This window comes from Hyperoodon ampullatus (genome assembly GCF_949752795.1).
Source record: "Hyperoodon ampullatus genome assembly, chromosome: 4".
Taxonomy (NCBI): Eukaryota; Metazoa; Chordata; class Mammalia; order Artiodactyla; family Ziphiidae; genus Hyperoodon; species Hyperoodon ampullatus.
The window spans coordinates 37342377-37365520 of record NC_136917.1 but is presented as its reverse complement, the minus strand read 5'-3'; the positions used below and the strand labels follow the sequence as shown (position 1 = coordinate 37365520).

At 54.7% G+C, this 23144-nt stretch overlaps 1 protein-coding gene across 8 annotated transcripts; it reads left to right on the top strand.

The window, feature by feature from the left end:
• Positions 1-355: 355 nt before the first annotated feature.
• FCHO1 (FCH and mu domain containing endocytic adaptor 1) lies at positions 356-22024 on the top strand (the record flags this gene model as incomplete). 8 transcript variants are annotated; one of them, XM_079702753.1, is made up of 26 exons in its annotated part: positions 356-382; positions 4956-5047; positions 6335-6409; positions 7537-7678; positions 8891-9004; positions 9246-9350; positions 10394-10492; positions 10585-10681; positions 11768-11812; positions 11927-12005; positions 12744-12768; positions 13160-13244; positions 13713-13885; positions 13968-13992; positions 14301-14352; positions 14919-15010; positions 15399-15674; positions 17550-17662; positions 17769-17856; positions 18012-18120; positions 18840-18995; positions 19313-19445; positions 19887-20086; positions 20712-20767; positions 21281-21445; positions 22002-22024. In XM_079702753.1, the coding sequence occupies 26 exons, from the start codon at positions 356-358 to the stop codon at positions 22022-22024; spliced, it is 2646 nt and encodes an 881-aa protein (XP_079558879.1). The 8 variants fall into 8 exon arrangements, with proteins under 8 accessions (XP_079558879.1, XP_079558881.1, XP_079558878.1 ...); XM_079702755.1 differs by having other exon boundaries at positions 8852-9004; positions 15516-15674; XM_079702752.1 differs by having other exon boundaries at positions 8852-9004; positions 19908-20086.
• Positions 22025-23144: the final 1120 nt, after the last annotated feature.

Sequence of the window (23144 nt, the reverse complement as noted above, 5' to 3'; positions counted from 1 at the left end):
GCTTAAAAACCCCAACCCCTATGCCCCTTCCTCTAGTCTAGGCTCCCCTAGCCCATATCTCTTCATTTAATCTGACCCCCCAGGGCTTGGGCATCTGTATCCAGCTCTGTCCCCCTAGGCTGGGAGCTACTTGAGGACCATGCCCAGAGCTGTATCATTTCAGGGGCCCTGGCATACTCCCAGCCTTGGGATTTTTGGTTCATTCTCCATCCTCTTTCTCCCTCCTCCACAAGGAGAGCAGTTGGAAATTCCCTTCCTCAGGCCCGAGCTGGCTATGACTACAGCTCAAACTTGCCTCTCTCTTCAGACAGGCACCAGACGGGAGCCTTCGGGGGTCTCCATAGAGGCCATCAGGATGTCGTATTTTGGGGAGTATTTTTGGGTAAGTAAGATCCGCTGTTACTTTGGTGGGGGCTCCTGGAAGGGCTGTGGGTGCTTTTATGGAGATGGAGGGACCTGGGGGCTTGTGGGCAGAGTCTTGGGCAGATGGAGGGTCTGCAGGGGGTAGAAGTTAAGGTGGGAAAAGTCAGGCTGGGTTTGAATCTATACCCCCAGATGTCATAGGCCTTGTGATCTCGGGCAAGTCACAGGTTGAACGGGAAGACTGAGGCCCAGAGTAGGAATCTCTCACCTGAAGTTGCCCAGTGAGAAAGTGCAGAGTCAGGGCTCAAACCCAGGGTCAGACTGAACTTTCAGGATCCAGGATCATTCCAGCCAGGGAATTTCCACATCTTGCCCATCCTGGAGAGTTGGGGGGTTTTCTTCACTTGACCCCTAGGGACCCGCTCACCTGTCTGCCCTCCAGGCTGGGGACCACATACTGTGACTCAAGGAGCCAAGTGAGACAGACTTGTTTTTATTCACTCCCTCCCTCCCTCCCTGTCACCACCACCCCACACCCAGCCAACTCTGGGAGATGCTGGAGCCCCCAAGAGATTCCATCCAAGCCCTGACCCTGAGAAGCCCCCAGTCTGGGGGACACAGAGCCAGTAAGATACACCCAGCCTTGTAGGGTCAGGGCTGAACCCAGCCTTGGGTATGCCCAGAGGAGGAGCAAGGACACAGAGCTGTGTTTGCCATGGGCTTTGAAGGCTGGTTTTCCAGGATGTCAAAAAGACATTCTGGGCAGGGGGAACAGCCTGGGCAGAAATCCAGAGGTGTGACACTGGGTGGCCAGTTGAGGGCACAAGGACTCCTCCCGCAGAGCTAGGCTAATGGGGAGCCACAGAGGATGTGTGAACAGGAGAATCAGGGAAGGACCAGGGCAGAAAGCCCCTTCCTCAGTTGCAGGCCCAGAGCTTGCAGAGGAAGCCCAGTTGCTAGGCAACTGGTTGCCCATGGCAACAGGCCATTCTCCCTCCCCAGCTGGGGCTCCTCTTACTAGCACTTGCTTTCTTAGAGGGGCTGCATCCCCTTGCCAATTGCGGGATGGGGTGGGGACGGATCTCCACCTCCTTCCCAAGGGTCAGAGTCCCTGGATTTGCCTCTGAACGGCTGTGTGACCCCATCAAAGGGCTGCCACTCTCTGAGGCCCTGGTGGCGTTCTGTGTAAGTGTGTGTGTGGGGGGGGGGTGTTGAGCCGTTTGAGGATCGGTGGTCGCCCAAGTATTGGAACCCTGACAGCGGCACCTACATTTATTTTAAATTTCACTTAATGGCACGCAGCACCTACATTTCTTTTAAATTCTTTTTCATTGTATGAGGTATGCAAGTTCGCTGCAGAAAATTCAGACCAGCAAAGAGAAAATAGAAGCCACCCCCAACTCCTCCTTCCAAAGATAGCCTGGTACACAGTGGATAAGAGCTTTGAGTTTGGGATTTGAATTGGGCTCTTCTGGGAGCCCTTGGGCAGGTGGCTTTGTATCTCAAAGCCTCAGGTTCTGCATCTGGGAAAGAGGGATGAAACTCCTGCTTCCCCAGGACTAAGGTAGTACCCTTAGAATGTCTGTTTCTTTTAATTAATGTTTCTTTTTTAATCTATTGTTAGTATTGGTGACTCTTTGCTGGGTGACGCTGGGGCCCTGACTGGCCTGAAGGAGGCTCCAGTCAGGGGAAATCAAGCCAGACAGGGATGCCCCAGTCTTGTTGGACCAAGTTAGGTCTGGAGGCATGGACGGCACTGGGGAGCCACGGGGGAAGTGTGAGCAGGAGAGGGACATGATCAAGCTGTATTAGAAAGATCTCTCTGGGGCTGGCGTGGGAGCAAGATTGGAGTCCAGAAGTTCTGAAAGAAGACACAGGCCCGACACAGCCCCTCCCAGGACCCTCGGCTGCCAGCCCAGCCTGAGGGAGCCAGACACTGCTGGGGGCTTTGCCAGGTCTGGGAAACAGGCCAGCAGTTGGCTCTGAGTCAGCTCCAGATGCTGGCCTGGGCAGTGGTGCCTGGTGCAGCCTCACCCGAGGATCCCCTGGGCAGGGTGGGCGGGGGCCTGCTGGGGCTGTTTGCTGAGCCCTCAGCACTGTGCAGGAGGCCCTGTGTCTTGTACCAGCCTCATCTCACCAAGACCTTTGGGAGGTGAGTGCTGTCATTGTCCCCATTTGTCAGATGAGAAAACTGAGACCCAGAGAGGTGAAGTCACTGGCTCAGAGTGACCCAGTGCATAAAAGGAGGATTTGACACTTGAGCCTTGAAAATACGATTCTAGGGAATTCCCTGGCGGTCCAGTGGTTAGGACTGTGTGCTTTCACTGCCGAGGGTGCAGGTTCAATCCCTGGTCAGGGAACTAAGATCCCGTAAGCCGAGGCCAAAGATAAAATTAAATAAAAAAAAAAAAAGAAATATAATTCTAGACATGAGAAGAGAGAAAATATATTCCTGGGGAGCTGGAGGGATCAACAATGAATGTTGGGAAGTGGGGGTCTGAGGAGAGTCTAAGAATGTTCCTGAAGGAGGAGGGCCTGGCAGTGATCCTTGAGAGGTGGAAGAATTTGGATGGGTTGAAAAAGTTGCAGGCTAGTGAGCCAGGTGACAGTAACAGCCCCAGCAAAGATACCGTGGTGGGAAAGAACAGCATGTCTGCACCATTTGCTGTTTGCTGGCGAGGCCAAGAGGCTGTCCTGGGTCTTCCCAGTCTTGGCCTCCATTTTTCCATTTGCACAGCAAGAGGGATTATCTGATGGTGACTTCTGGCTTTATCCTTCAAGCTTCCAGGTAACTGGGAGGGTGAACCCCTCAGGTTGGAGGAGGATGGCGGAAACCATCATTTCCAGAGGGTCTGTGAAGTGCTCCCAAAGGGGTCACTTTAGTGATTTGTGTTGGGAATTAAATAACATTGGTTCCCTCCACGAGCTTCCTCTTTCAGTCTAATTACAAGGCCCCATTTGGTGCTAAAATATCTCTACTTCCCTCCGACCCCAGCTGATCACCCTTTTTAACTGACAGCTCAGTGTTCAGACATGTTGCCTTTCACGTGTGACAGGTTCTGGCTGGCATTAAAACATAGTCGTTGCCTTATTTTTTCCCGTCCCCTTCATTATGGCAAGGGGTCCGGGCTTTCCACTTAGAATAGTGGTAGGGACTTCCCTGACAGTCCAGTGGTTAAGACTTCATGCTTCCACTGCAGGGGGCATGGATTCGATCCCTGGTCGGGGAGCTAAGATCCCACATGTTGTGTGGTGTGGCCTAAAAATAAGAAAAAATTTTAAAAAAGAAAAAGAAAAAAGAGAATAGTGGTAAGCATTGCCCTTTTAAATCAATATATTTGGAGAAGAAACGAGCAACCTTAAAGCAAAATGATAACTAAGTAATACCATGAATCAGCAAAAACTGGGGTTGCCTTTGGGGCTTCAGGGGACCGTGATGTGGATCATCTTGGTGTTTACTTCATCCCCATATGAGAGGTAGGTGACTCCCTGCCCCCATCTTAATGAGGAGCCACTACAAGTTCAGAGAGAGTCAGTGACTGATCTGGATCACACAGCACAGCCCTGGCCTCTCCCACCATGGTGACCCCAGAACTAGGAGGAAAGAGGTTTGGTGCAAGGCATCAGCAGGCACCAGGGTAGAGGCTCTGTTCCCACCAGTCCCAGGTAAGAGCAAAATAACTTTTGTCCACCTATTCAACAATCTGAAATGCCCTTTCTGTGCCCCACCCTGTACTGGATATTGCTGGGTCCTGAGAGAGGTGTCAGACCTGCATCCTGCTTTGTGGAGTCCTTAGAGAGGGAGTTTTCATGTTGAAGAGAACAGAAAACACAACTACAGTGACTTAAGCAACAGGGGTCATATTAGTTCATAAAATTGAAAAGTTGTGCAGTAGTGTGGCTTTCAGGGTTGGTTTGATCCAGCAACTCTACTTGACACACTTTTTATTCAGACCCTCTCAGGTTCAGCTTCTTTCCAAAGTTCATGGTTTCCACTTGGTTTCCAGTATCTCCTGTGACCACATAATCATTTATGGAAAGATAGAGAGAAAAACAGGGGAAGAGACTGATAGAGAAAGGAACAAACAGAGGCAGAGATACACACACACACAAAGACAGAAAGATAGTGACAGAGAGAGACAACCAGTGAATGAGAATGTCTCTCCCTCAACTATGGGAAAAAAATCCCAGGATTCTTTCTTTTTTTTAATTTTAATTTTATTTATTTTTAAATTTTGTTTGTTTATTTATTTATTTATTTATTTATTTGTCACACCTTGCGGCTTGTGGGATCTTAGTTCCTTGACCAGGGTTGGAACCCGGGCCCCCTGACGTGGAAGCGCAGAGTCCTAACCACTGGACCGCCAGGGGATTCTCCCAGGCTTCTTTCTGATTGGACCAAATTAAGGCCCATGAACCAATCCTTGTGACCAAGGGGAAATGCAACAGGCTGACTGGCTCAGGCCTGAACCAATCCCTACAACCAAGAGGATGGACTTCTTCTGGTTAGCTCCTCAGCCCAGCCCCTGTTGCTAGGTGACCTTGATGTCCTCTCCATCCCCTTTCTCAATCTCCACCCCCATTCCCTGCAGGGAGAGAAGAACCATGGCTTTGAGGTCCTGTACCACAGTGTGAAGCAGGGACCCATCTCCACCAAGGAGCTGGCCGACTTCATCCGGGAGAGGTGAGGTCCCCAAGCCCCACCCACCCCATGGCCATGTCCCACAGTCCACACAGCCATGCTCATCTTGTGCCCCAACCCTGGTGCCCCCTTTTCCCTTGCCCATTCCATCCTCCCACCACACCACACCCTGCCAGAAAGGATCCAGGCCCCTGGGGTCTCCAGGAACCAAATGGGCTTGAAGACCCTCCAAACCAACGGTTCTCAACACTGTCAGCCCCATGGCCCATCTTAAATGACAATCACCAGGTTCTAACGCCTCCCGCTGAAGAGACGCTAATATGACCTACTTACAAGGAGAATTTTGAAAACTCAATCTTGGGCCCTGGGTATGATAAAAGAAAAATCATGTATGATGAAATAATCTACATCTCAGCATGTCAATGCTCCAACGTCTGAGAAAACATAATAAACTCAAATTGCAAGGCAGCCTCTGCTCCCCAGCTTCTCAGCAGCTGAACGCCCGTTAAATCTGGGCAGAAAGTCCAAAGGATTATTAACCAGGTTTTTCTCTTTGTGGCTGTCTCGTGGGACCTGTCGCAGCCATACAGGACAGGGGCCACTCTTTATTTTATGGGCCTTCAGACCCTGGATCCATCCACTGTTGCTTATGCTACCCCATGGGTGCCTCTCTCAGAAAATACCCCAATGGGCTTCCCTGGTGGTGCAGTGGTTGAGAGTCCGCCTGCCGATGCAGGGGACATGGGTTCGTGCCCCGGTCCGGGAAGATCCCACATGCCGCGGAGCGGCTGGGCCAGTGAGCCATGGCCGCTGAGCCTGCGCGTCCGGAGCCTGTGCTCCGCAACGGGAGAGGCCACAGCAGTGAGAGGCCCGCGTACCACAAAAAAAAAAAAAAAAGAAAATACCCCAATGGGTAACTGGTTTTAACTGGGCACACTGCTACCCCAAACAAAACTGAGGTTCTATTAGGATGAAAATGTGAGTGGATATTAGGTAGGCATTTAGCAGTGTCTGTCTAGAGGGAAAAAGGAAATATGAGTTTGTCTTCTGCAATTAAATGAGACAAAGCATATAAAACATTTATATTATGTGCTTAAAAATATGTTTATTTGCTGTTGCTACTGCTGCTACTACTACCGATGTTTTACTTAAGGATTAAAACCTCTCCCATGAATTTCCAGAACACCTCCCCCTGTCAGGGGACTGTATCATTCTCCTGGAGAGACATTGCTCAGATGTTTGAGATGGGGAAACTGAGGCCCAGGGGTGTGGGGCCTTTTCCAAGTGTGCTCAGAACCTTCCCCATCCTTGCCTTGTCCTCCTACCCAGGGCCACCATCGAAGAGACCTACTCGAAGGCAATGGCAAAACTTTCCAAGCTGGCCAGCAATGGGACCTCGGTGGGGTGAGTGGGCTCTGGGTGGGGCAGGAGTGGCCAAGGGTGTGGTGCACTGGGGGGGGCAACAGGAGCCTGCCGTTGGGTGGACATCTCTTCACGCTTGTGATATGTGGACCAGGGAGTCATCCTCCTGCTTATGGGGCTAATTGGACCGAGGAATATAGTTCATTCATTCACTAGTTCATTCATTCATTCACTGGATATTTACTGAGCACCTACTGTGTGCCAGGCACTGTTCAAGGCACCAGGGGGCCCGGGGCAATCAAGACAGATAAAGCCTCCCGTCACCTTCATGCCCTGTTCATAGGTGTACATCTGGGATGTGTGACGAGATGGTTGTACAAACATGAACAAAATCCTTTCCCAGGGAGAAAAGTGCTAGGAAGAGAACAAAATAGGAGCATTAGAGGCTGGACACTATCTCTGGAGCCAAGACCTCAATAATGCAAAGGAATCAGCCATGGGGGTGTCTGCGGGACAGAGACCCAGGCAGGTGGCTCAGCTAGTACAAAGGCCCTGAGACAGCAATGCACCATACATGTTCAAGGAAGAGCAAAGAGGCTGGCATGGCTGCAGGGCCTGGACAAAGTGGAGATGAAGTAGGGGAGAAATAGAGGGAAGGGGCCACAGGGCCCCAACACACAGGTGACTCTTAAACCAGGATGTGATGTGGTTCCATTGGCATTGCAAAGTTCCCTGTGGCTCCTGTGGGGCAAAGGTTCTGTCGGGGGCCGAAATGGCGGCAGCAGAGAGCGAAGGCAGTGGCGAGGCCAGAGGGGTCTTCTGTCGAGGTGGGAAAGCCCCGCAAACTTGATTTGGGCAGGTTGAGTCTCAGCTTCCTGTGAGTATCAGGCGGGGCCTGGAGTCCAGACAGAGGACTACGGGGCCTCGGCCTGGGTTTAAATTCCAGTTCTGATATTCATTTGCTGAGGGCCCTTGGGTGAGTTATGGAGCCTCCCATGCCTCAGTTTCCCCATCTGCCACAGGCCCACCTCACACAACTGCAGTGGGGATTAAATGAATTCATATGTGTTCATGCTTAGCAGGGCCCGGCACACATTAGATGCTGTATGAGGGGTCCCTGGGGGGCTGGGCCTGCTGGGCCCGGGATGTGTGACCCCACCTGTTTCCAGGACCTTCGCCCCACTCTGGGAGGTCTTCCGAGTCTCCTCAGACAAGCTGGCGCTCTGCCACCTGGAGCTGACACGGAAGCTGCAGGACCTCATCAAGGACGTGCTCCGCTACAGCGAGGAACAGCTTAAGGCACACAAGAAGGTGTGTGCTGTGGGTACCACAAGGCTGGTGGATGGGGGATGCCAGCGGCTCCCAGGATCCCAGGACTTCTGGGGCCTTGGAACCTCCAGCCCCTGGTGTGTGCCTCTGAGAATTCTGTTAATTCCACGACATCAAACTCAGAATCTCACAGACCTGAGCATTGGTGAATTTCAGTCTCAAAATTCAAGAGCAGGGATCTGCAAACTACGGCCCGCGGGCCACATCCAGCCCACCACCTGTTTTTGTGCAGCCCTCGAGCTAAGAATAGTTTCTCCATTTTTAAGTGGTTGAAAAAAAAATCAAAAGAAGAATATTTTGTGATGTGTGAAAATGACCCCTGATCTAGAGCATCAGGGGCTACAGATCTTGTTATTTGACGTTTCTAGACTCTGGAAGAGCCAGACCTTAGACTCTCGGGATCCCAAAATGTTTGAAGCTTATAATTCTAGAGTTATAAAGGCTTTGCATTTACAGATCCCTGGAATCTGCAGGGGTTTTTGTTCGTTGGTTTGTTTTGTTTTGTTTTCTGGCCGTACCTTGCGGCATTCGGGATCCTAGTTCCCTGACCAGGGATCGAACCTGCGCTCCCTGCAGCGGAAGTGCGGAGTCTTGACCACTGGACCGCCAGGGAAGTCTTGAGTCTGCGGTTTTTAACCCCTGTTAAAAAAGGGAGTTGGTAGTACTTCATACTGTACAGTTAAAAATGGTTAAGATGGCAGCTTTTATGTTATATGTATTTTACCACAGTTTTTTAAAAATTGAGGAACAAGGAAGTTTTCTACAGGCTGATATGGAACAATCTTGGGAATGAATTATTAAGTGGAAAAAGCAGTGAGTTTAACAGTATGGACTGTTGCCATTTCTCATAAAAAATGGGCACATTTGATGGTCCACGTGCCAGTTATTTCTGGAGAAGTATCATGGTAATGGAGGTTTTTACCTGAACTTATCCCTTAAAACTTTCTGAAATGTGAATTATGTGTAAATATTACCTATTTAAAGAGTTAAAAATTTTGAAATTCATAGAATACTCAGAAAAAGTATTCTCTAGGACCTGGAATCCCACAGAGTTTGGGAAGCTGGGAATTTCACGGCATACACCTGGGGTCTCCTCAGGTCCTGCACCCCAGCAGGGGCTTCAGGTAGCCCGCATGCTCTTCTCCACCCCCACAGTGCAAAGAGGAAGCAGTGGGCACCCTGGACGCTGTGCAGGTCCTTGCAGGCGTCAGCCAGCTCCTGCCCAAGTCCCGCGAGAACTACCTGAACCGTTGCATGGACCAGGAGCGGCTGCGGAGGGAGAGCACCAGCCAGAAGGAGATGGACAAGGTGGGCACACAGCTGCAGGTCCCCAGCCACCACTGGCCCACCCAGGTCAGAGGAATTTGCTGAGGGGTGACGGAGCTGCCTGCTGGGAGAGTGAAAACATATCACAGAGGGGTGGTCATTGAACCTGCATGAACCACATACATGCTGGGCACCCCAAGGAGTCTACGTGCTGGGGGATGGGGCCGGGGGAAGTGCCCTGAGTGTCACCCTCTCAACTCCGTCCCCTCCCTGTGACTCCTAGGCAGAGACCAAGACCAAGAAGGCAGCAGAGAGCCTGCGGCGTTCAGTGGAGAAGTACAACTCAGCCCGTGCTGACTTCGAGCAGAAGATGCTGGACTCAGCTCTGGTAAGAACCAGGCATCTGTACCTTGGAGACCTACACATTCCTGGGCCCAGGATGCTCTGGCCCCAAAAGTCCAGAACCTTCCAAACCCTCGACTCCAGAAGACTTAGAATCACAGGCTTAAAGCCGTAGAATTCTAGAGCCACTTAGCTATTGTTACTGTTATTATTATTTCAAAAAACAAATCAGTTTTGTGCCTTAGTTTCCCCACCTGTAAAATCGGGGCAGTAATAGTACCTGACTCATAGAATTGTTGTGAAGATTAAATGAGTCACCATATGTGAAGTTTTCAGACTAGTACCAGGTGCATAGAAACCACTCTATGAAGTATTAGTATTATTATTTTTATTATCACTGATGAGGTTTTTGAAGAAGACAGTGTAGGGTTTAGAAGCCAAGAGTCTCCTGACATGTCATGGTAGCTGAAAAGCCTGGATTCCTGGTCCAGCCTCCATCTCTCACCAGCTCTGCAACCTTTGGCAAGGCACTGCACCTCTCTGGGTCTCTGTCTACCCAAATGTTTGAAAAGCAGATTGGGATCTCAGGATTAAGAATCAGATTTTTTTTCTGATTTTGCAGTGATAGAAAGTTGCAAGTGATAGAAATCTTCATTCAAACTGACAAGGAGACGTATAGGCTCAGGGAACTGAAAAGTTCAGGGGGCAGAGCTTCAGGTATGGCTGGATCCAGGTGCTCCAATGGCATTGGCAGGAAGTTGTGCCTCTCTGCTTCTCAAGTCTGTTTTTCTCCCTGAGGGCTTTACTCCCAGGCAGACATACCCTCCCGGATGTGTGTGTGTGTGTGTGTGTGTGTGTGTGTGTGTGTGTGTAGCAAAGTAGCCACCAGCAGCCCCCACATGCATCCACCAACACATTGACGCAGGGTATGAAAGTGTTTTTTGCCATGGTTCCAGCAAAAGTCCCAGAGCTCTTCCCCAAACCAATCACTGAGGCCAGGGGATTGGAACATCCTGATTGGTCAGGCTGGGTCACATAGCCACTCCTTGTGGCCCCACCTTCCCATTTGCCCCTCCCCTCCTGCCTCAGCGCTTCCAAGCCATGGAGGAGACCCACCTGCGGCAAATGAAGGCACTGCTGGGCTCTTATGCTCACTCAGTGGAGGACACCCATGTGCAGATTGGACAGGTGAGTGGGGCCGGGGGTGGGGAATGAAGCTGGGGTTCTGGGCAAGAGGGCCTTGGCCCTGCCTGATTACACACTCTGTCCGCCTGGCCCAGGTACATGAGGAGTTTAAGCAGAACATAGAAAACATCAGCGTGGAGATGCTGCTGAGGAAGTTTGCAGAGAGCAAGGGCACAGGCCAGGAGAAGCCTGGTGAGTGTGGGCATCTGTGGGGGTTGGGCTGTGGAGCTGTAGGGAAGGAATGAGAGGGAGGAGAATGAACCTCTCTGGGCTTCGTTTTCCTCATCAGAAAAATGGGCTGATGACAAATCTAAGTCAGCAGCCCACAGACGAAGAGGATCTGCTGCCTGATCTTATGTGTAAATCTCTTACACCTGGATACCAGAGGGGCCTTGAATGCCAAGCTCAGCCTTTCAGACTTTTCCCTGAGGGCCCAAGGGAGCCACTGAGGGTTGTTGAGCAAAAGACCAATTTGAAAATGTCCAGATACAGAGTTGAGGAAGAATTGAGAGCAAAAGTTTTGGGGGTCACATCTGGGTTTGTGTCTGTTCTTTGTCGCTCATTGTGTGACCTTGGACGTCTGTCTTGCCTTCTCTGAGTCTCAGTTTCCTCATCTGTAAAGTGGGGATGATAATAACCCCCACCTAATGGTGTTGTGAATGTTCGGTAATCTGATGCAGATAAAGGGCAAAGTATGTACCTGGCACATAGTAGGCACTCAGTAGATGCTGGTACACAGTTTACATCCCTAGCTCTAGTCAACCACTAGGGTCTGTCTTTTCTCCCTCCTATCTCTATAGCTCAGCACCAGCTCAGGCCACCTCTCCTTGTGTGGGCCCCCACTCTTGCCCTTCACTGGTCCCAGGTTTGTCATGCCCTGCTCCTGCTCACATAACCTCTATGGCTCCCCATCACCCTTGAGAGAGAGTCCCAGGTCATCATCCTGGCACCTGAGACTCAGCCCACCTCACAGACTTATGGTCCATCCCCTGAACCACCCAAGTTCCACCCAGAAATGCTGGAGGTAGAAGAAATAACTCAGGCAGCGCCCCCTCCAGTCTATCCCAAGGTGGCAACCATCCAAGGCAGGACCAGAACACTTGGCCCATCCCACTCATGACCATCTCTGGGGCTGGTTCAGCATCTTGGCTCAGGGCCTGGACCCTGACTGGTCTTGAGCTCAAATCCAGGTGCCACTGTGTGGCCAAAGGTATGCTGCTACCCTTGCCAGGCCCAGTCTCCCTGCCCAGCTGAGTTTCTCAATCTTTTCTGTTTCAGGGCCTTTGGACTTTGAGGCGTACAGTGCGGCTGCCCTGCAGGAAGGCAAGTACGTCTGGGCCTGGACGCCCAGGCTGGACCACAGGGATGAGGGAGACAGAGCTGAATGGGAAGGGGAACCCCCCAGGGCTCAGCTGCATCCCCCTCATCTGTCCTCAGCAATGAAACGTTTGCGGGGAGCCAAGGCCTTTCGCCTCCCAGGACTGAGCCGGCGGGAGCGGGAGCCACCTGCAGCTGTGTGAGGAAACACCCCAACCCAGCCCTGGCCCAGGCTAACCCAAGATCCCTCCCCCTGCCCAGGGTATCCCCGAAGGTCCCTGCTTAGGGTAGCCCAGGAGAATCGTATTCCAAGCCAGCCCAGGAGTCCCTCTACCCAGGTTAGGCCAGGAGCTCCTCTGTTCCAGACTGGCTCAATATTACCACTGCCCAAGCTAGTCCAGAATTCTCCTTTTGCCAAGACTAGACCAGGTCCTGCCTGTTCCCCCTTCCCCGGCTGGCCCAGGATTTCTCCCTTTGTCAAGGCTAGCCTTACTGTTTCCCCACCTAATCTAGCCTGGCAATTCTTGCTTTGTTAAGATGAGCCCAAGAGTCCCCCTGCCCAGACCAGTATCACTTTCTTCCCTATGCCCATGGTCTCCCTGGCTAGCCCACGATTACCCTTGCCCAGGCTAGCCCAGGATTCTTTTCTTTGCCAAGGCTAGCCCCGTTATTTCCCTGCCAAGGTGAGCCCTACATTCAGACTAACTCCAGGGTTCCTCCCCTCCCAAGTTGACCGAGAACACCCCATGCTCAGCTAACTCCAGATTCACCAACCCAGCCCCAAGCAAGCCCCAAGTTCCCACCACCTGCAGGGCTAGTTCAGGACAACATAGCAGCCCAGGGGTTGGCCCCAGGTTCCGTGTCCGGTGTTGGGGGCGGAGGGGAGGGCCAGAGGAGGTGGGGGAGCTGACACTGACACCTCCTTCTGCATTCCCAGAGATTCCCTGGAGCCCGATTCAGGGGTGAGTGCCATGGGAGGGGCCAGGCCGGGCTGCAAGTGGGAGGGGTCCATCCCACATTGGCCCCGCCGCCCAGGCCTGGAAGCCAAGCCTGGAGCTCAAGGGGCAAGAGGTAGCACAGCTTAGGGACCAGTTTCAAATCCCGCTGTGGCTGCAAACTCCCATGGACCACGTGGGAGGGACCAATGTCCCCTCTTAGCCTCGATTTGCCCCTCAGGACAGGTTGCGGCATGCTCTGTTCCTCCAAGAACCTGCCCACAAACTGCAAGAAGATCGTTATTGCCATTGGGGTTGTTTCTCGGTCTGAGTCAGGGCCCACAGGTGGAGGGGGGCATGGCAGGGTGAGATGGGAGGTTTGGTACCAGAGAGACTAACTCACCACTTGTGCCCCCAGACATGTCCAGAGGTGGATGAAGAAGGTTTCACTGTCCGGCCTGATGTGACCCAGAACAATATCCTCCTGGCGCCTTCTGGGGGCGGTTGTTGGCACAGCAAGGACAAAGCTCTGTCCACAGTGATCCGCCCACCATTAGCAGCCCTCTCTGTGTACATCCTGAGGGGAGCCTCCAGCTGTGAACCAAGCAGATTCAAATGCAGACACTCGCCCTGCGCCCTGTGGGGTCAGGGCTGAACAAGAGGGAGAGAGGGGAGCTTGGTTACCCCAGAGGGGGAGCCAAGGGGACTTCCTGGAGGAGGGGGTCGCCGGTGTTGGGGTTTAGCAGCTGAATAGGAGTTTACTAGTTAGGACAGGGCATGCTTGTATGAAGGCTTGTGGGGGGAGGAGAATGGCAAATACATGGTGTCGAGGCAAGGGAGGCAAGTGGTGAGAGATGGAATTGTGCAGCGCCTCGAAGGGATGTGAGCAGAAAGAGATGGATTTGAGGGCTGACTGGAGGGAAACCCCGTGTTGGAATCCACTTGGCCCCTTGACTGCAGTGCACGCACAGCGGAGCCCTCCCGCTTCTCATCCAGCGACTCCGATTTTGACGATGAGGAGCCCCGCAAATTCTACGTGCACATCAAGCCCGCCCCGGCCCGGGCCCCAACCTGCAGCCCCGAGGCAGCCGCAGCACAGCTTAGGGCCACAGCTGGCAGCCTCATCCTCCCTCCTGGCCCAGGGGTGAGGCGTGGGGAGGTGCTGTGTGGGGGGCAGGTGGGGCTGGCTTGATGCCACCCACCTGATGCCACCTCTTTGTCCACAGGGCACCATGAAACGCCATTCTTCACGTGAGTAGCCTGTTAAGGGGTCTTCAGTTTTACGAACTCTGCTGTGTAACTTGGGGCAGGCTGCTTACCCTTTTATAAAATGGGGTCATTATGAGAATTAAATGAGAGCCAAAAGGGATTGCTGGGGCTGGGAAAGAAGCCAAAAGCTGGAGACAAGTTGGCTCAGGTTCGAACCCCTCTCTGCCTGATTTGCTGGTCACCTTGGGCAGCTGACTAGACAGCTCCAAACCTTGGTCTCCTTGGTGTGTGGAGTGGGAAGCAGTGCAGGCTGGGTGACAGAAAGGCTCAAGGAGGTACATCTCTTGCAGGGGACACTTCTGGGAAACTACAGAGGCCTCGATCTGCCCCAAGGGCTGGCAGGTGGGTTCCATGGGAGGTGGGGCATTGGGCCCACTTGAGTGGGCAGGTGAGGGCCATCCCTGCCTCTCTCCTCCTCCCCGGCTGCCTCCCCATGTCTCTGACTCTCCTTCTCTTATCCTGGCGGGGAGTTAAGGGCGTGCCATCTTTGAGGGACCACTTAGTCATTCACTTGATGAACATTTATTGAGCACCTTATGTGTACTTGTGCTATCCTGGGTTCTGGAGATAAATGACCAAGACAGGTCCTCCTTCTCAGAGTCACATTCTAGAGGCTCAGATTTTTTAAATAGTAAATAAGTTAGAGCATATTCGATGCTTCCAAGTGCTGTGAAGAAACTAAAGCAGGCAATGTGATGGAAAATAGGAGTGGGTGACTTTAGTTGGGGCCGTGGTGGAGGGGCAGCAGGGGTGGTGGGGAGGACTTTGAGCTGAGCCCTGAGGACGAGCAGGAGGTGGCCGTAGGGAGATCCAGGGGAACAGAGCTCAAGACCAAGAACAGCAAGTACAAAGGTCCTGAAGTGGGAGGAAGCATGGAAACACCCCTCTTGTCCATTCCCTGTCCCCAGCTATGCAGAGAAGCTGCAATCGGATGAGCAGGTTTCCAAGAACCTCTTTGGGCCTCCCCTAGAGTCCGCCTTTGACCATGAAGATTTTACAGGTGACGGGGCTGGGGCTTCGGGGACATGGGCGGCCAGCAGGAGGAAGGGTGGGGCCACTGCAAGGATAGGAGGCTCAGGACCCTGGGCCAGGCCGGAGGGAGGACGTGGGGGTCCTTTGTGGGTCAAAGTGGGGGTGGGCGAGGCCATGGCACGAATGGGCGGAGCCGGCGAGAAGGTGTGGCCTTCGTGGGAGTGAGGATGACAATGAGTGGATAGGCGGGCATCAGTGGAGGTGAAAGTAGCCAGAGAGCATGGCCTGGGGTGGAGGCGGGGTGGGGGAGACATCGAATGGGGGCGGGCCTTCCTCGACATGGGCGTGGCCTGCGGGAGGATGGACGGGACTCCGTGTGAGGGGTCTGGAGCTGGCTGCCCCCTTCCCTCCCCCAGGCTCTAGCAGTCTCGGCTTCACCTCCAGCCCCTCGCCTTTCTCTTCCTCGTCGCCCGAGAACGTGGAGGACTCCGGCCTGGACTCACCGTCCCACGCGGCACCTGGCCCCTCCCCAGATTCCTGGGTTCCCCGCCCGGGCACCCCACAGAGCCCACCTACCTGTAGGGTGCCGCCCCGAGAGTCGAGGGGAACGCAGCCCCTGCTGCCATCGGACTCACCACAGCCCCTTGCACCATCCCCGGGTCCCTGGGGGGTGGAGGCTGTGGCTGGAGGAGGTGAGTTCCTCCACCCCTAGTCTGAGAGTTATTTGAGTCCTGGGGGAGGATTGAGCACCTAATGTGGCCAGGGTCTGAACAGGGTGCTGGGGACACAGCTGGGACCCAGGCAGGCAGAAACCCTCACCCTTGCAGAGACAATAGTGATATGGATATTTAACAAGGCAGGAGGTGGCAGGTGCCTGGTGAGGACTCAGAAGGGTAGGGCTTCCCTGAGGAGGGAACATCTGAGCTGGGATTTGATAGAGGTGAGGACGCAGCCGTATGGACATGGGGGGGGAAGGGCATTCCCAGCAGAGGGCACAGCCTGTGCAAAGGTCCTGGGGTGGAAGCAGGCAAGACCCTTTGAGGAACAGTTAGGAGGCCAGTGTGGGTGGAACAGAGTGATGACAGGGAGAAGGAGGGAGTGGAGGGGGAGATGTTGGCAGGGAGATGGGATCAGGTGGGGGCTGGTGGTCCCAGGGAGAAATGTGAGTTTTACCCCTAGCAGGGTCAGAGCCACAGGAGGGAGGGCTGTGAGCAAAGAAGGGGTGGGACCTGCTCGGATTGCAGGCTCTCTCTGACCGCTTGGTAGGCAAGGATGAGAGCCAGAGACGAGGGAGGTGAGTCCAGGTAAGTGGTGATGGGGTAACAGTGGGGAGAAGGCCAGCAGACAGTCACGGGGCCCAGAGAACAGAGGAATCAGGGCAGAGGGCCTGAGGGCAGCTGAAAGGAGAGGGAAGGGCAGAAAGAGCAGGGAAGATGGGGCGGAAGAAGCTGGGGTGGGGGCGTGTCAAGGCTGGGCCTTTAGATGGCAGGTGGATGGGGGAGGCCCGTCTGGAGCACCCTGTGGACAGCTGCATGAAGACATCATCAAGCTGAAGTGGGATAGAAGGCTGCCCAGGGAGAGGGTAGGAGAGCGCCCGGGGTGGAGCAGGGGCAGGGCTAGAGGGGGGAGGAAGGAGGGGATTGCCTACTGGTTGGCTCCTGGGGGCCTGAGTCAGAGGGACTGTGGGCTGTGACCACATGAGGTCCCCAGCAGTGGTGACGGGGTGGCGGGGGGTGGGATGGGGGGCTTGGTACCATCCTTGGTTAAAGAAAGAGCCTGATTGGAGCTGGTTCAAGGGAGGGCTCAGGGGAGTGAGTGTAGACCATGAGTGTAGACAGATAAAGTTGTCTGCGCTTCACTGTAGAACTAAGGTTCTCAGCTGGGCCAGTTATGCCCCTCAGGGGACACTTGGCAATATCACCACTGTTACTTGATTGTCACCACTTGGGGGCGGGGTATACCTGACGTCTGAGGGGTGGAGGCCAGGGAGGCTGTTCAACACCCTACAGTATGCAGGGCGGCCCCAGCATCATGAAGGATCCAACCCTGTTGAGAACCTTGGCACAGCCTGGGGTGTAGGTAGGAGGAGAGATGGACGAGTAAGCGTTTGTAGATGGAGCAAAGCAGGGACACTAGTGAAGCAAGAGAGTGAGGGGAACCTAGTTGTTACACCATGATTAGTTAATTTAGAAGGGTGTGACTCAGACACAAGCCAGGGTGGGAGGCTACCCTTGGAACTGCCGAATGTTGGGTAAAATGCCTCTGCCAAATCCCCACCCCCCTGTAGAGTGCCTACCTCCTGAGCATCCAGCTCTTGCTTGCATACCCCCAGTGATGGGGAGCTCACCCCTTATTGAGCCACCAGTGTAGTGTCTGGGAGACTCAGGGTTGCAGATGGTGTCTGCAGTCCTGTCCAGCACCTTCTCTGTAGCCCTAGGACTCCCAACCATCAGGGTGTCTCCTCCTATAAGCCCAACTCCCAGTTTGGGGCTGAGTTCCTCCCCTGGGGAGGTTGGAGAGGCCCAGGCAGCAGCTCAGCCATGTCTGTTCTTATGCTCATTCCCCAGACTTGATGCCTGTACCTGCTGACCTTGCAGCCAGGGAAGGCCTGGCAGCCCCACCCCGGAGACCTCGCTCCAGGAAAGCATCCTATCCCCTCATGCGCAGCAACGGGGACCTGGTAGGGTGAGGGGGGGTGGCAGGAGCTGGGCTGGGGGTCGCCTCCAGGGTGAGCATCGGGGCACTGCTGCTTGGGTGTTCACAGGCCGGCCTATCTTTCCTTCCAGTCTCGTTCCCTGAGCCCCTCCCCACTGGGCTCTTCAGCCCCCAGCACCATCCCAGAACGGCCCAGCTTCTCATCCCAGGCAGGACATGGTACGTGGGTCCTCTCTGGGCCTCAGTTTCACCTTCTCTGGTCCGGGTGTGTGGCTTAGTGATACAGTGGAGGCTGTGTCGGCAGCGGGTGGGTTCTGGAGCCTGAGACCTGTGCTCACTCTGCCTGTCCCTCGTTCCCTCCCTGCCACCCCCAGGAGTCTCCCGGGGCCCAAGCCCTGTGGTCCTGGGCTCCCAGGATGCCCTGCCCGTGGCCACTGCCTTCACTGAGTATGTCCACGCCTGCTTCCGTGGCCACAACCCCAGGTACACAGTGGTGGGGCACAGTGCAGATGGTGACAGGCAAACAGGGCTCCCTGGGGGCTGTGCATCTAGGTTCCAGCAGAGACAGCTTTCAAATGGGTTTCATGACCTGCTTTACCGTGGAACAGCTTCGAACACTGAGCTGAACAACCAGACCCATCCTGAGGGCTGTAGGGACCATGGAAGGCGTTTGAGCAGGGCTAGGCATTGATGTAGCCATGGTTTAGAGGAACTCCTCTGAGGCTGCTGTGGGCATCAAACTGAAGGGAGCAGGACCAGAGGCCAGGCCCGTGGAGGGGGCAGGTTACGGGTGAGTTGAGGGACCAGGGATAATCTGGGGGCGGTGCCCAGCCGAAAAGACCTTAAGACCAAGCCACAAAGAGGAGGAGAGTATTGGACCGGAAACCCAAGCTGAGGACAGTTACAAAACTGAATGTTTTGCTTTGAGCTTCCTGGTGACCTGGGGAAAAGAGAACTGGAGAAGGGGGTGTTCCTGTCTCCTTCAGCCCAGTGTGGATTCTTCCTGGTATCTGGATTGCTGTCCAGGCAGGGACACAAGAGGTGGAGGCTGGGGCTGGGAGGCTGGCCATGATCAGAGCCTTGCTGATTCTGAGGGACCTGGTGAGCCACAGGCTACAGTGAAACTAGGAGAGAGGGGAGCGTGAGGTGCCAGGCAGAGCCCTGAGCCAATGCCCAGTGCCTTCACCACCCGCCCCCACCAGCTGCCTGGCTCGAGTAACTGGGGAGCTGACCATGACCTTCCCTGCTGGTATCGTGCGTGTGTTCAGCGGAACCCCACCCCCACCGGTCCTCAGCTTCCGCCTCGTGCACACAGCCTCCATTGAGCACTTCCATCCCAATGCTGACCTGCTCTTCAGGTACTGTTGAGGAAAGGGAGAAAAGTTAGGGGGTTCCAGGGACTGGTGGGGGCCAGGAGCACCCCGGCTCTGAATTCCTGTTCTGCCTCCCGGGATTTGCTGTGTGACCCTGGGCAAGCTGCTCTCCCTCTCTGAAACTCACTCTCCTTCTGTCTTTTGCTTCCCACCCTCGCCCTTCCCTGGGAGTTATGCTTTATTGGTCCCAAGGTTAGCCTGGGAATCTGCATCTTTAGGAAGCCCTTGGTGTAGGTGGGATGCTGGAGGCCCTTGGGACGGCATCTCCCAAGGCCTGGGGTGATTATTCCTGGTCTCTGCAGTGACCCCTCCCAGAGTGACCCTGAGACCAAAGACTTCTGGCTCAACATGGCGGCTCTGACTGAGACCCTGCAGCGTCAGGCAGAACAGAATCCAGCTGCTTCCTACTACAACATAGTGCTGCTGCGGTACCAGGTGGGCCAGGTGGATGGTGGGGGCAGAGGGGGCAGGGAGGGGATGGGTGGGTGGGGACAGGGTGAGCAGGCAGCAGAAATGGAGGCTGATAGTAATGAGCGTGGGGTGAGCTGTAGGCGGGGTGGGCAGTGTAGGGGGGCCTGGCCTCCACTAGTGCAGATGGCCCCATCATGCAGATTAGAAGAGGTCCGATCCCAGGACCTGGCAGCTGGCACCTGTCCCCAAGACTTTGTTAGAAGGGGGCACTTGTCTGCCCTCTGCTGGAGACGTGTTGTAACACAGCCTCTCATCCACGAAGAGCCCCTGGGGTGTCCTAGGCAGTGCAGTCAGGTCGGTTGAATGGCGGGTGGTATGGCAGGGGCAGTGTGGCTGAATAGTGTGCGGTGTGGCAGGACAGGATGGCTCAAGCCGTGTCCTCTCTCCTGTTCTCCCTTCCCCTAGTTCTCCCGCCCCGGTCCCCAGTCCGTGCCTCTGCAGCTGAGCACCCACTGGCAGTGCGGGGCGACCCTCACTCAGGTCTCGGTGGAGTACAGCTACCGGCATGGTGCCACGGCCGTGCCCACGCCACTCACCAATGTCCAGATCCTGCTGCCCGTAGGGGAGCCTGTGACCAACGTCCGCCTGCAGCCGGCTGCCACCTGGTGAGGGCGTGCGGGAGGCCTGGGGAAGCTCAGCAGTGCCCCCAGAACCTAGCAGAGCTCCCTTTGATATGCCAACTGAAGGGTCCACCCTAGGCCTGACCATTCACTGTGGGCTCACCTTGCTTGGAGCTAAGGGTGATATTACTAGCAATAATAATGTCTGACACCAAGAGCTTCCTACACGTCAGGCTCGTTCCATGCATTCTGCACACACTGACAGGCTCAAGGGGTTGGCCACCGTCATCCCCACTTATGGAGGGGGAGCTGAGACACACAGAGGCTAAGTCACCTAGGTCACACCAGGATTGCAACCCAGCCACCCACTCGTGGTCCCTGGCTTTTAGTCCCTGCACAATGTTGCCTTTGTTTTGTACAAAAGGTAGAACCTGTCACCAAGAAGCCAAATTTATAGGGCCGAATGCATCATCCAAAAGTGCTGCAAGGCTGTAGAGCCTTCAGGAACCAGCTGCTCCATACCCCACCCCCATTTCACACATGGGAAAACTGAGGCCAGGAAGGAGACCCGGCTTTCTCGGGTCATGTAGCCAAGAGGCAACTGAGCTGGGACCCTGGGCTCCCAATGTCCTTTCTGGTGGAGACCGGACCAAGCTTCTCTTGATGCCAGGAATCTGGAGGAGAAGCGGCTCCTATGGAAGCTTCCAGATGTGTCCGAGACAGGGGGTGAGTTATGATTGTGCTTAAGGTCTTGGGGGTCTCAAATGGGAGAGGCTTATTTCAACTAGGGGAGAGGGAATTCCCTGGCAGTCCAGTGGTTAGGACTCCACTTTCACTGCCGAGGGCGCGGGTTCTATCCCTCATTGGTTAACTAAGATCCCGCAAGCTGCGCAACACAGCTAAAAAAATTTTAAAAACAAACTAGGGGAGGATTTGGGATGTGCTAGGAGCAGGGCAGTGTAGGCATCAAGGAAAGCTTGAAAGGGCTTTGACGAAGCTGGAGGAGAAGGCATCCCAAGGGGTGGGCACAAGAGCTGCAAAGGCCCTGAGGCAAGATTCCTTTGCAAACCACACACAGCCCCGTGGGGCCAAAGGAAAAGGGTGCAGGACACAAGAGGAAGTCAAAGGGAACAGACAGAGCCACAGACCAAAAGGCTCGGGTGCAGGGCTGAGGAGGAGCCCAGGTCACAGCAGGACTGGGGTCGGGGACAGGACACAGCTGACCTCAGACCTCCCCAGGCTCTGGCCACCTGTCTGCCAGCTGGGAGCCATGCTCGGGGCCCAGCACACCCAGCCCTGTGGCTGCTCAGTTCACCAGCGAGGGGGCCACTCTGTCCGGCGTGGACCTGGAGCTGGTGGGGAGCGGCTACCGCATGTCACTGGTAAAGAGAAGGTTCGCCACAGGTACGCCCTCGCCCTGCCGCTGCATCCCCGGAGCCAAGACCAGGCCGGGCTCTGAGCCCCACTCCCTGCTTCTGCCAGTGTGTGGGGGTGGGGGAGGTATTTGGGGTGTTTGGAAAGGATAGGTGGGTGTTGGGGCCTGGAGACCCAAGATGGGCGGCACAGGTGGAGAGGGGTGGTTGGGGCCCCAGTGAGAGGGATCAAGAAGTGTCCCCTACGGGACTTCCCTGGCGGTCCAGTGGTTAAGACTCCAAGCTTCCACTGCAGGGGGCATGGGTTCGATCCCTGGTCGGGGAGCTAAGATCCTATATACCGCGGGTGCAGCCAAAAAAAAAAGAAGTGTCCCCTGGCCGGCATCCTTGCAAGAACCCAAGGCAGGGAGCCAGAAGCCCCTCTGGCGCACCCATCCCCACCCCCATTCTCCCGTCCCCACAAGGGGCTGCTGGGGTCCATGGGGCAGTGGGAACAGTGAGTTACAGGGGTGTTTTGAAGAGGATTGGGGGATCCCAGGGTAGGGGCAAGGGCCCCCCCTGCACCCCTCACAACGCTGCCTCCACAGGGATGTACCTGGTGAGCTGCTGAGCCTGCAGAGGCCGACCAGCACCACTGGCCCCAGCTCTGCACTGCGTCCTGGTGCTCACTGACTGCTCCCTGGCCCTCCTGCTAGAGCCGAGGGTCCCCCACCCTGGCCTCCCCTGACGCCCTGACTCCATGGAGAGGATCCCAACGCTCAGTCTGGCTGAACCTGAGATCCACTCCTGCTCATGCCAACTCTCATGCAGGTCCTTGGCCTTTTAATGTTCTTTAAATAAACACTCTATTTTCTAATAAAATAAATAACAAGCCTTTTCCTGCTCCAGGAAGTTTCCTTCACGTCTCCAGAGAGGAGGGGAAGAAAAGACAGATGGGTGGGAGAAATCTAATATCCTTAATAATTCTTATCCCTACCCCTCCACCCCCACCTAGCCTGTGTGGGGCGATACTGGGGGAGAAAAAGCCAGACGTGAACACCCCCAGCGCCATGGACCCCTCCAGTCCTGTGGGCTGGTGGAAGAGAACAAGGACCAGAGGAACCTAGAGGGGTATGCCAGAAAGACTTCCTAAGCAGAAGGCATTATAAATGGGGCTTTGAGGTTTGAGTAGGAGTTTGCAGGCTGGATATGGGCATGCCAGGCAAAAGGATGGTGAGTTGTGAGTTCTGTGAGAAAGCAATTAGTCCACAAACACTGATTGAGCACCTACTGTATGCCAGGCTGTAGAGACACAGCTATGAGCAAGAGAAAGCTCTTAGAAGCCGTGAGGCTGTGAAGTCAGCAGGTGTGGGTTTAGAGCCTGCCAGGCCCCCAGTGGCTGCGTGTCTGAACCAGTGACTTGACCTCCCCAGGCCTCATCTGTAACCCACCTCACTGGCTGGTTGTGAAGAGGTCACATACCTTGAAGAGTACCTGGTACAGAATAAGTACCCCAGAAGTGCTGGTATTCTTTTATTTATTGGGGGTCCTGGGGTGGAGGGTGGTCCTAAGTGCAGGTGTGCAAGGGGTAGCCCGAGGTGGGCCCAGGACAGGTGTGGTAATCAGCATGCTGTGGTGGAGAGCAGGGCTGAGCTTGATGGAAAGTCCTGGGTCCCAGTGGACATGTGGGTATGCTGGGTGCCTGACCCTGAAGACCATGCAGATTCCAGCGACCAAGCCAGGACCAGATG